Source organism: Peromyscus leucopus, chromosome 1, assembly GCF_004664715.2.
Source record: "Peromyscus leucopus breed LL Stock chromosome 1, UCI_PerLeu_2.1, whole genome shotgun sequence".
Taxonomy (NCBI): domain Eukaryota; kingdom Metazoa; phylum Chordata; class Mammalia; order Rodentia; family Cricetidae; genus Peromyscus; species Peromyscus leucopus.
Window position 1 is genome coordinate 22,588,449 of NC_051063.1, and position 13,460 is coordinate 22,601,908.

The 13,460-nt window shown below is 44.7% G+C and overlaps 1 protein-coding gene across 1 annotated transcript in view; it reads left to right on the top strand.

Annotated features, from left to right (window-relative positions):
- Positions 1–5,540: 5,540 nt before the first annotated feature.
- Slc1a1 (solute carrier family 1 member 1) overlaps positions 5,541–13,460 on the top strand; it is an 81,188-nt gene continuing 73,268 nt past the window's right edge. The window contains exon 1 of the mRNA XM_028894428.2: positions 5,541–5,788. Within this exon, the coding sequence (XP_028750261.1) occupies positions 5,689–5,788 (100 nt within the window). The 5' untranslated portion in view covers positions 5,541–5,688. The remainder of the gene's footprint in view (positions 5,789–13,460) is intronic.

Sequence of the window (13,460 nt, forward strand, 5' to 3'; positions counted from 1 at the left end):
AAGAAAGGAGTGTGGTGACCAGCTTAGAATCCTTTGTAGCAAATTCTGACATACACCCGCCCCAAGTATATGAAGACTTCAGTAGGTACAGAAGAAAATACACACACACAAAGAGCATGTCACAGTTCTTCACGTCACTGGAATTGTGCTGTACAAATGTCATTTATTGTTTTCAAGTACATGAGTGATAAATGGCTATGGCCTCATTGTATGAAAACACCCGGCCCAGTTTTATAACTTACTTCTGACAGCTCAAAGCATAACCTTGTAGCAGGTACAATGGTACACAGCTATAATCCTAGCACTTGGGAGATGGGATGGAAGAATCAGGAGCTCAGGGTCATTCTTGGCTACATAGCACGTTAGAGGCCAGCCCAGGCTACAGGAGACACTGTCTCAAAAACAAACAGGCACCCGTAGTTTTGCATCTGTGTTTATCAACCTAATATTTCCCATGTGCATCCCATGCAATTTGATATGCTTATTTTTAAAAGACCTGTTAGGTGACCTAGGCTGGCCTCAAACTTGAGATCTTCCTGTCTCAGCCTCCTTTAGCATTAAGATGCACACTTGTGCTTATAAGGCAACATTCAGCTACAGTGTTTTCATTCTCTGCTTATCACTCTGCTGTCAACGGTCCTCTCCACACTGAATCTTTTGCCACTCTGTGTCCAATTCCACAGACTGGGGTTAAGAAGCTTTTGCTCACATCTTTGGGTGGTTTTGTTTGTTTGTTTGTTTTGGTAGGAATCTCACAGGTTTTAGTTCAGGTGAAGAATATAAGCAGGTTTTTAAAAATGTTTTTCTTGACAGGTGATGGTGGTGCTTACCTTTAATCCTAGCACTTGAGAGGCAGAGGCAGGCGGATCTCTATGAGTTCAAGGCCAGCCTGATTTACAGAGAGAGTTCCATAACAGCCAGGACTGTTCCACAGAGAAATCCTGTCTCGAAAAATAAAACAGAACAAAAAAAGATTCTCTTAACATATATGAATTATACATAATAATGGGTTCCATCATGACATTTCCATACATGTACACTATGCATTTGTTTCCATTGTATTCATACCCCCATAACCCTTTCCTGTTCCCCTCATACTCTTTCTAACACTGCTCCTCTCCTCCTCCCAGCTCCCCCTCTCTACTTTCAGGACTTACCTGATGAGACACACCAGGTTGTTTATAGGCTCTCATCTGAGGCCTCCTGCATAGGAGGGAATCTAGATCTGGTACTGTAAACCCAGGCAAAAGCCACGACTGGGGCTCATAGGTCGTTCCACAGGCTCTGCTGTTGTTTTGCGACTGTCAACAACTAAAATACTATGTTTGTGCTGTTAGAGCTGTCATCGGGCCTGTTCAGAAAAGCTTCCTGCTGCAGTCCTCAGTGACAGAAACTCAAAACTCAAAGCTGGTCAAGAAGTTCTGACAAAATATGCTACAGATTGCATAATGATCCTTAAGAAAGAAAATCATAGTATTTCCTAGATACAAAAATGTGGAGCACAATACTACTGCCCATTTCTCCAGGATTTTTTCCTAAATATAAAATGTCAAATGTTAAAATTATACAAGATCTGACTATGTATTTTATGGTAAGACTTTTGTCTACTGGGTAAACAAGCAGGGGCTTAAATTTGCATTTTTTGATTTCTAATAAAATTGAAACTTTTTTTATTTCAGATAGACATGTCAATAGATAGATGATAGATGATGGTAGTTAGATAGATGGATGATAGATAATGATGATGATATTATCTAGCTAGCTGGATGGATGATAGATTGACGGTGATGGATAGATAGGTAGATAGATGATAAATAGGAAGATAGATGATAGATAGGTGATAAATAGATGATAGATAGATTGATAGACAGATAGATAGATAGATAGATAGATAGATAGATAGATAGATAGATAGATAGGCCATTGATGATAGACAGATGATAGATGATAGACAAATAGGTAGATGATAGAAGGATAGATAGATAGATGATATATATAGATAGATGACAGATAGGTGATAGATGATAGGTAGGTAGTTGTATGATAGATAGTGACATGATAGATAGACGATGATAGATAGGTAGGTGATAGATGATAGATAGATTATAGAAAGATAGATATCCTGCACAGACAGATATTACCTTATGTGGTGTCTTTAGAGAAGGAAACAGAAGATAAAGGACATTAAGTAAGTTGCTCAAAGTCACACAGCTTACTTTAAGCAAGTTTAAAGGGTTTATCTTTTTATCTCCTAAATGAAATGGAATTGTTCATCAGTTTTTCCCAGTAAGCAATAAAGCCAATGTGACAGAGTTCTGTTGAAGCCCAGATTTCAAGGGCATCTAACAAAACTAAGTCCCTTTCAGCCAAATCAACTTGGCAAAATACTGTTTGGAGAATTACTGTGACATTTAATGTCTTTGGTTTGTAATCCCAAGATAACTTGGATTCAGATCAGAATATAAAGAGAAACCCATACCAAAGGGCATCTGATACACTGTCCTGTATCAGATGGCATCTGATACAATATCCTCAGACTCTACATGGGAGACCACCTTAGAAACTGAAGGTCACGTGTGTGCTTGTGGCCTCCTCCATCACTGCTGTGTGACACCATGCAGCCTTATTTGCCTTGTATTGGGGGAACTGCAGCCATCACATCACTCCCAAAGGGGCTGGCCCTCAAGAGGTGGCCTTTGGTTTCCAGGTGTCTTTTTTATTTCTGTCCCCATTGATGTAAAAGGCCAGGATGTCACCTGCTGCTTAACCTTGTGTGACAAAGCCAAAGTCTCTTTTCTTTAATCGCTAACTAGTTATTCCATGAGTCAATGTTTAAAAGAAAAAAGGAAAAACAAAAACAATAAGGAACACGAGTTTCTTAGAAGAAGAAGGAGGTGTCATCATATTGGAGAAATTTAAGTAATGAAAACCAGACAAAGATTTCTCTGGATCAAGGAATTTGATAGACTTAAGAATAAAAGGGAGGTGTTCACATTTATTGTAGAAAAAAAATCTCTACTGGTTCTTTCTTCTTGATTTCAGGCTCGTACCACAGGAAAGTCATCTTTCAGGCACTGGTATGGTGCATCCAGGGGAAATGGCTCTCCACTCTCATCCCATCTGACATCATTTGTGTTCTTGACTACAAGATAAGAAGATGGGTTAGTGAGATAGATAGAGAGAGAGAGAGATAGATAGAGAGATAGAGAGATGGATGGATGGGTAGACAGAGATAGATAGTTATAGATAGATAGATAGATAGATAGATAGATAGATAGATAGATAGATAGATAGAGATAGAGAGATAGAGAGATGGATGGATGGGTAGACAGAGATAGATAGCTATAGATAGATAGATAGATAGATAGATAGATAGATAGATAGATAGATAGATGATGGGTGGGTGGATGGATGGATAGATAGATAGATAGATAGATAGATAGATAGATAGATAGATAGATGGCGCACATTAGAGATCTCCAACTCCTCTGGTACTTGCCTCCAGCATTTCTTGGTTTAGGCTGAGAAATCCTAAAGTATGAGGTGCCAGCCATGGGGATAATGAATTCAGAAGTTCACTCCCTGCTCCCATAAAATGGATTTGCTGTTGGCTTGAGGAGAGCTCATTCAGATACTCAAGTTTCTTCTGCAAGTGGACATGAATCCTTAAGGACCTTGAGTTAAGCAAACCAGCTATTCAAGAACAAGTTCCCCATCAGAGTTCTGTGTGCCCCCTACACAGGAGGAATTAGTTCAGTGAGTAGGTATGGAGGCAGGCTGCCCACTTCAATCCCCGCTGCTGCTGCTGCTGCTCTTCTTTCTCCTCCTTCCCCTCCTCCTCCTCCTCCTCCCAACACAGAGAACTTGTGCATAGTTCTTAACTCGATTGTGCCTAGGTTTCCCCACCCACAAGATGAAGGTAAGGCAAGCATCTTGTTTGATTTTCATAACTTCCAAACCCCAGAGTGTCTGAGCACCCATGTCACAGATGAACTGAGACAGCAGCATTAAGCAACAGGCTCCAGGCCACCTCACTAGTAAGCAGTGCAGGGCTTGAAAGTGAGTTTCTCCCCACAAAGCAAAGGCTATGAGATAGACAAGGTCCATCTCAGATCCCCCCCACTGCTTCCCATCTCCAGGGCAGGCTGGTTTTATAAATACAGTAGAGTACACTGGAGCACAACTATGATGGGCATTTATTTCCAATCCACAGGACACCAAGAAGGAAAAACATGAAAATGTGGTGCACCACTGAGGAATCCCAGCATATTTCTCTGGGTCTTTTCTAATCCCACAGCTCTGTTTTATAGACTTATTTTTACATACATCTCATCAAATTACACATGTAGTTTTTAACTTTTTTTTCCTACCCCATGGTACTAAGGGACTCCATTAATTTCCTTTATGTAGACTACATATGGCTTCATGTTCTACATTGGGCATTTGAGTTTGTCCTTTTATTATTATTATTACTATTATTATTACTATTATTTATTCTTTACCTGTGGAATGATTCTTTTTCTTGATAGTTTGCCTTCTTCGGCCATTTTTATTTCCAGCTCTAGCCTTGGCACCCAGTGATCTTGAGTTGCCCTCTCCTGACTTTTTTGAAGTTTAACCCCTGGAAAGGAGGTGATCTTTCATACTATAATGTACATGGTTAATAAAGTCTAATCCACTGTATTTTGAAGTTTGTTTGGTTTTTTTTTTTTTTCAAAATCAGTTTAAACCAAAGGAATGAGTCTCTAATTGTGGAATGGGGTTCTAGAGATCAAGAAATCTGAACGAGGAGATTCCCCGGACACCCAACTAGAGAGTAAACTCCGTAATGCCAAAAAGGTACAGGGCTCGCTTAGTTACGGTGGTGATATGCTACGGGCAAGTAAAGAGTCTGCTTAAGTGAGGGTGAAAGAGAAAGATCAATTCAGTTTGTGCAGAGTGTGGCCACACTAACCCAGATTCTCCAACTACATCCTGTAAGGCTTTTGGCCTTGGGGATGGGATGGGCCCGCCCACCTTCCCACACCAGCCAGGCCTGGGTCGAAGCCCTAATTACCGAGGGGTGGCCACAGAGCAATTCCTAGGGGTGCAATTGCTAAATTGTGCAAGTCACCTAAGGAGGGCAATTGTTTAGTTGACCACGGCCCTCGCTTAGGCTGTACGACCAAGCCTGGGTCCTGGCAGATCCTGTCTGAGCCGCCAGTCAGAAAATTAAATAATCCCGCGGGGAATATCAGAGACCCGGTGGGAAAATTGCCCAAACCTCCTCTAAAGTCACACTGTGTCTCATCTCCTTGTGACTCCGGTGCCTGGGACCCAAAGCAGAAACGCGTCCGCACATCGAATCCCTTCGCACGGGGCCAGGGCTGTGTGTCCCCAAGGAGGCTGGCGTGGAGTCGCAGTAGGTCAGCAGCTCCGCCGGTGGGAAGCCTCCACGCGGAACAGAGAGGGACCCGATCGCCCCACGCGCGCCGCCCCACCGGGACGCTCCGCCCCGCCTCGCTGGTTGGCCGCGGCGCTGCAGCGAGCGGCGGCGGGAGGAGCCGGGCGCGCCCGCCACGCAAAACCACCGTGCTCGGTCCCCAAGCGGCGGTGGCAACGCTGACAGCAGCCCGTGCGCTGGGTTCCCGCGGCGCCGAGCATCAGCATCCCGCATCCGCCACGCTCCGGGAGTCCCCGCTAGAGCCAATGCCCACCATGGGGAAGCCCACGAGCTCGGGATTCGACTGGCGCCGCTTCCTGCGGAATCACTGGCTGCTGCTCTCCACCGTGGCCGCCGTGCTGCTAGGTGAGCCGCGCGGGGGGCGAGGCGCGCGCCCGGGGGACAGGCCGCGTGTCCCGGCCGGGTGGGCTCGGCGTGACGCGCACTGCCTGCGTCCCCCGGGCCTGGGCCCCCAAGCTTGGGAGCAACCCGAGAGCTTTGCTTTCACGCGGGGAGGGGGGGAACAATGCTCGCAGGGAACCCCCATTCCCGTGCTCTGCGAGCTGCTGTCCCTGCTTTCTCCAAAATGATCAAAGGGGCTTGGGAGGTGGACAGGGGTCATTTGAAAACAAGCAGGGTTTAATTTGATCTTCATCTTTAACTGTTCCCACACACTCACACACCACCACCACCACCACCACCACCACCACCACCACCACCACACCACCACCACCACCACCACCACCACCACCACCACCACCACCACCACCACCACCACCACCACCACCACCTCGGTGCCTGGCCGAGACTGTATGAATGACAGTTCTCCGGCGGATTTGAAGATACATCTGGGGCCTGCGGGATGGTGGAGCCCCGGGGAACATTGAGCCCCTGGCAGGGGGTAGATGCCTTCTTAAGGGATTCCCCTTCAATCAGATTCATGCCTGAATTCCCACCTAGCAGTTGTGGCTCTAGGGAGGCCACAAGCATCCAGCGCTAAGAGAACTCAGCTCCCTTCTTCCTCCCTGGGCTACCTGCTCACCACGTTTTTCTATTAAAAATAATATACGCCGCTTTTATTTGGTTTCACGCTCGCGTGTGTTTAAGTGACCTACGCCTGACGTATGGCTGAGCCAGGACTAGGTGCCTGTCTGAGCCCTTGCTCAGAGGTTTGAGTTACTCATGTTTGGAATCTCGTTTTCTGGCCAGGCTGTCTGTCTAATGTGAGCTCTATAATGCACTTTAGGGCGGGAACCCTGTGGGTCTTTATATCCCAGGTGGGGCCGCCCAGCAGGTACTGGCAGGTGCACCTTGAGGGAAAGTGGAGTCCTAGGCAGCCTCCACCCTCTGTCTGAAATTGTGGCTGCCTCTGCTGGAGAAGGCATGGGGCAGCCGGTTCTTCTCCCTGGGTACTGCACTTTGCTCTTGAGTCTGGGAATACTTGGTGTTGCCTGCTCTCTCCTCCAAGGTCTTCCCCCACCAAAAATAAAATGCCTTTAGAAGTTAATGGAATCCTTGGGGTCATACAGGCTCCTCCAGAACCTTAGGCAAAGGGAAGTCAGGCCTCTAGTAAATAAATAACATCCTGGAATCGCCTTAACAGGGACATTTGTGCGAGGAAGGGGGGAAGGAGAGCCGTAGTGTTCACTTCCCCCGGTGCCAAGTGGTTTAGGGCATTTGGGGGGAAGGTGTATCTTGCGTCACCACATTTGAATAACAGGCCCTACCAAGAGTGAATGGATTTGAAGCCATGCCTTGTTTGTTTTCCCAATGATGAGAACAGAACTTACTTTTAAATCCCTTTGAAAGCTCTGGAGGTGACTAAAGCTTATGTCTCCTTCCCAGTTCTGTGTGTCTGCAGCCCTGGGCACTCCAGAGATTCCACTTGGTCACCAAGTATTTCCAACCCAGCAGTCGGCATGAGTGCTGGTGCCCCTCAGCTCACATACCAACTAACCAGAGGCCACTCTGGAAAGAAAGTCCAGCGGCCTTTCAAACGCACTGGCCTTTGAACCAGTAGCATAAGTGACATCCTCAGGCCAAGAAAAGGCTTCCTTCCTATTTCACAGGCACCGCCGGTGGTCTCAGGTGGACCCCTTTGTCCAGTCTGAGTGTGAGTGAGCCACACTGGAACTTGGTTCTGGTATTTTGTCTTAACCATAAATCCACCATTTAAAATTCCAAGTGGCCAGCTGAGGTCTTAGCAATCACTTGCTCTTTCTGAGAAGAGTAAGACAGACTTAGGCATGTTGCCATCTGGTATGAGACGCCTCCAGCTCAGAGTATCATCAGGGTGCCCAAGCAGGCACTTGCTGGGGTTCTCCTCTTTGCCGCTCAGAGCCCCTTTGGTCCGAGTGAAAACTCTAACCTGCATTTGTTCAGTCTACACTGGCTTGACTATTTAATAAGCAACAAAATCCCAGCCACTTGTCCTGAGTATCTATCAGCCCTATCTAGGTTGTCATAGTCAAGTTTTTCTACAGCTGCCTTAATTGGTCCAGCAAAATGACCAGAGCTCTCGTGAAGCCTTCCTTGGGGAGTTTTTGGGCCTGTAGACCTTAAAAAGGGGGGAAGTGTTAAATGCTGTTAGTTCCTTTGTGAGAGCTTCTGAATGCAGCCATTGAAATATTCGCGCCCCCCCCCCAATAAGTCAGCAGCTATTACAATGTAAAATATTTTGGTTAATGAACCTAAGGGCAAAGTTTTCTTTTTTTCCAGGCAAGGTGGCACAAGCCTGTCATCTCAGGAATCAGGAGGTAGAAACAGGGAGATTAGGGGTTCAAGGTCAGCCTTAGCTACATAGTAACTTTGAGGCTATACTGAGTTACATGAGACTGTTTCAAAAAACTGAGTGCAGGTGTTTGTGTGTGTTTGTGTGTGTGTGTGTGTGTGTGTGTGTGTGTGTGTGTGTGTGTGTGTGTGTGTGTGTCCTTGAGCTCCTGTTTAAAGCCTCAGATTTTCTGAGACTTAGCTAGCGAGGGAAAATACAATTAAAGACCACTTTTACTAGTGTAATGTTAATTTAATTTTTAATGATCAAGGAGATTCTTTGAGAGAAATGTTTGACAAATCCTTATTTGCAAAGTTGGTATGAAGTGGGTGACTGTCTTTGATAATTTTTGTGAAGCCTTACAAGACTGTGAAAATAATATTTCACCTGGGAGGATCATCTTAATTGGCTTCCCCGTTCCCAAAGGACGGTAGAATAAGCATTGTGCCTACAGTCGGGAGCTCTGGACTTGACTCCTGAATTCTACCTAGTGCTGCTATCTAGATTCATTGTTTATTCTCTGGGATCCTCAGTTCCCTCATCTTAAAAAATGTGACCAGAGTTGATTAAGATACTGTGGAACCACCCAGTTTGTGGACGGCATACAATAGGCATTCAGTAAATGCTACATTGAAGAAAATCTGAATTTAAATAGGAGAAAATTAGTATTTTGTTTTGAAATTGAGTCTCTATTCTGCCTAATGTCCAGTTTATAGTTTGAAGTCCATAGTAACGGTTTTAATGGCATTAAAGCCAATGCCAATTTCTATAGCATTATTCACTTTAAAAAGAGAGAATAAAAAAGTTAATGACTTTGTTTTTTAATCCTATGGACTAATTCTTAACTTGCTTTACAGGCAGAAAGTCAGTGGGAAGAAATGGTGTGGTCTTGGTGGGAATTTTGTCAATGCAGAATTCCTGTGTGTGAGAATTTGGCCACCAAGGCTAGGGCAGCTTGTAGTACTGGGGAGATACATGGATTCCCTGTCCCATTCGATACAGGCATTATCATCTCCCCTCCAGGCTTTGTGTGGAGAAATCTGCAATGCCCAGCTTGGGGACTTTCAGAAAAGGCCACAGATACTGCTTGTGCCATGGAGCTGTCAAACTTGTTCACTGGGAAGCTGTCCCTGTGAGGAAGCAATCATCTCTCTATTGTACAAGCGCTGAGCTAATTACTCCCAGTTCTGAATAACAAACACCCTTATTCAGTCTCTCGTGTCTTCTGCCCTGGAATGGCTCTGGGTATGCCTGACAGTGTTCATTTGGACCTGGTCTTGGCTTTTCATTGTTTCCTTTTGGAGCCAGCCATGAGTCACAGGACTCCAGACCCAGTTCTTCATCTCACTGGCATCTGTAGAGATGCCTGGCGTGGTGGTGCACACTTTTAATTCCAGTGCTTAGGAAGCAGAAGCAGGTAGATCTCTGTTGAGTTTGAGGCCAGCCTGGTCTACATAGTGAGGCCAGCTAGAGAACAGGTTGTACAGATATCTGGGGCATCCTGACTCCTTGGATACGAAGCAGGGAAAGGTTGGGGGTGGGGTGGGCTAGAAAGTCGAGGTGGAGGTAAAAAAGGGACCTGGTAACAGAGTGGGCTGGGTTCATGTCCAAGTAAGGAGAGAAAGGGTCTCTCTCATCCAGGCAGTGGAAACAGGAGGGAATGAGAGCCACCCAATTCATTCCTGGTGGAATGTGGTCAGAGTGAGAGTGACTGTATCTAGCAGGATCAGGAGTTCCAGAAAAGGGTTTGGTGTGGACATATGAAGGTGGAAGAGCCTCCAGGGGCCTTTGGGTGAAGCTAAGCAGGAAGCAGGCAGTCTGGAGTCTGGAGATGGGTTGCAAGTGGAGTGGAATGTTAGGTAGAACTTCCCAGGCTCAGGAAAGAGGTTAAAGCTCTGGGGACAGATGAACCCATTTGAACAGGGAGATGAAAAGACCTAGAGCTGAGGAGTGCAGAGAGGGGATACTGACCAGATACCAGCAGAGTTCAGAAGTAACCAGTGCTAGAGAGGGATGCTCAGAAGTCCTGCTGTGAGTGGAGGAGGGCAGGTAACCCCAGGAGACTCTCTTCGGAGGCACTGGGGGGTGAAAGGCTTGGCAGAAAGTGGTAATTCAGTGTTACAGCCAGAGAACCTTTTCCTGCTTTGTTTTGTTTTGTGTTTTCTGCTTTAATTTCAAAGGACACAATCTTAAAGGTGGAGATGAGAGGGGGAAGGAGGAAGGAATGGAGAGAGAGGGAGAGGAGGAGGGGGAAGGAGAGAGAGAATACGAAAAGAGAATGCGTATGAATTATGCTGGGTAGAACAGGGCCCAGGAGAACTGAATGCTTGCCCACAGGGTGGAGGGACCTGGTGAGAGCTTGACCTGAGCAGGGCACAGGGTTGCATGCTTGACCTTCCTCTAGATCTGCCTTTTCTGGTGGCAGAGCCTGGCTGGCTCTCACTCCTCCCCAGAACCTTAGCTAACTTGCACCATACTGTAGAGGATGCTGTTCATAGGTTCCAGAGACTAAGACATGAGCCTGTCCATTTGGAGGCCACCATTGAAGTCTCTGCTATGGGAAGAGTTGAGACTGCTGTCCAAATGACCTTGCTTAGAAGCAGATCAGATTCTCTCATTGGGGGCTTTAAAATAGCCTATGGCTGCTGCTACCCTAGGGTAGAGAGGCCCTCTCTTTAACATGGCACCCCAAACCTTCCACTGTCTACATCCATCCCACAGCCTCATTCTTCAACACAGACACCTTGAGTGATGCACCTTCTTCTGAGAGATACAAAGCACCCTCCCTTCCTGTTTTGCCTTTGATAAGATCTAGGGCTTAGTGTCACTTTCATAAGTGCTGTATGTGTTTCAACCTATTTTATCTTTCCAGAAAGCATATTTCCAGGAAACTGAGGCACTGACAGGAAACTTGCCCGAGGTCACTGATCAAGGGCAGAGCTGTGATTCAAACCCTGGCGGTTTGGCTCCACAGACTCTGCTACTGTCCACCATACTTCCTCCTGATGTACAAAGCCCACACCTGTCAGGAGTTTGTTACTCTATCTTCTGATTTCTCTGCCTCCCCACTAACCATGGCCTTTGTTTCTTGTCAAAAAGAAAGGGGTTTATATTATCTAAAAGAGCAAGGAAGAGTCCATTCACATGTTAATTCATTTGTAGGTAGTAGATTGTCTTACCTGGTGTAGTGTTTGTTGAGAAAGCATCAGAAGCAAAAACTCTGAAATTGATTATCCATGCCTCCCAAGGACTCAAGAGCTGGACATAGTAGTAGATGTGCTACATGATCGTTCCTGAGTCATGAAACCTTTGAGGATCCTTCAAGTTTTCAGAACCTTTAGCTCCATGGTCATATAGTCACTCCTTATTTTACTGCTAGGAACCCGAGGAACCCCTGCATAAGGTGCTAAGGAAGTAGTGGGGAGTATTACATGAAGATGAAATGACCTTGATGTCCCATCAGCTATTCAGTGACGTCATATGTGAGGTTATTAACCAGAGTAATATTCTACATCAGTGTCAGATGATTCCCAACAGTAATCAGAGGGCTAATAAACACGTGCATTTGGCCTTGACACATTTCTAGTTTAAAATATTACTGAAACACAGACTATTCCAACTTACAAAATAAAAAACATTATCAGATCTTTATTTAAAGTGATAGGAATAGCTTGGTTCTGTATGTTCAAAATCATTAACTTCTGTGGCATACAATAAATAATTTGATGTAGGGAAAACAAAAGACATGATTTATCATATGTAATAACAGATTTATACTTTTTTTTTAGAATTTGGGCTTTTGATGAAGTATAGAACCCCCTCTGTTTATGTATTTCTAGAAGCTGGAGAAAACAAAATTGCTGATTTAGGAGGAAATTCTGTTTGCAATAGTGTATTTAATCCACAGCTTGCCACAGACATAACATTAGCAATAATGGTTATTACAATGGGTTTTTGTGATATTTTCTGTAAGTGTTGAGGTTGGTAGTTTGTTGGTTACATTTGTCTCATTGACTTTGTAGATGGCTAAGTACATATACACATGGTCTTATGTGTTAATGAAGTACTGCTTAAGCTGCCCCTTCCTGAGTACCTGTCTATTGAGCATCTATCCTCAATATCTGCCTGAGTAGTACCCAGGAGTCTTTCCTGGTCTAAGTTCCCCATACTGAAGAGCTGAAACAGGAAAGCTGGGCTTTAGACCTCAAACTGCCGCCACAAGATAGAAAGGAAAGGCACTATCATACCCTTTGTGCAAAGCCAGCTTCCTATACCAAACCAGAAAACACAAGAAAGAAAACTATAAACCAGTTTCCCTGACGAACATAAATATAAATCTGGGGGAAAGTCTTGCAAACCAAATTCAAGAACATAGTAAGATCACACACCGTGACCAAGTTGGTTTCATTTCCAGGGATTAGAGATTGTCTAACATGAACAAAAGCAATGCATGTAGTACAGCACATAAAGACCTAAGGACAGAAATTATATGATCATTTCAACTCAGGCCAGAAAAAGCCTTTGAAAAACTTTAGCATCCCGTCATGACAAAAGCCTTGAAGAAAGTAGGAGTAAAAGGAACATCCACCAATGTAAGAAAGGCTATTACAACAAATCGGTACCCAACATTATAGTTAAGGAGGGGAAGGTGAGAGTCTTTGCTTTAAAGTCTGCAAAGAGACAGGGATGCCACTCTCTTGCTCATTCAATTTTGCATTCAAAGTCTTATCTAGAACCATTAGATAAGAAGTAGAAATAAAGGGGTACAAATGGGAAACGAAGAAATCAAATTATTGTACTTACAGATGGTGAGATCCTAACTTAAAATACCCTAAGGACTCCCAGAAAATGCTTAGAGCAAATAAGCAATTTGACTAAGATAGTATAATACAAAAATCAAGTTTAAACAAAGGACAAAAGAAAAAAGAAAAAAAAACCAGTAGCTTATCTATCCTTCTGTCTTAATTAGGGTTTCTATTGCTGTGAGGAGACACCATGACCACAGCAACTCATACAAAGGAAAACACTGAATTGGATCTGGCTTATAGTTCAGAGGTTTAGTGTATTATCATCATGGTGGAAAACATTGTGGCATGCAGGCATACATGGTGCTGAAAAAGGAACTGAGAGTTCTACATTTTGATCCACAGGCAGCAGAAAGAAAACTGGCTTGAGCTTATGAGACCTCAAAGCCCACCCCTTAGTGACACACTTCCTCTAACAGAGCCACACCTACTCTAACAAGGCCACACCTCCTAATAGTGCCAA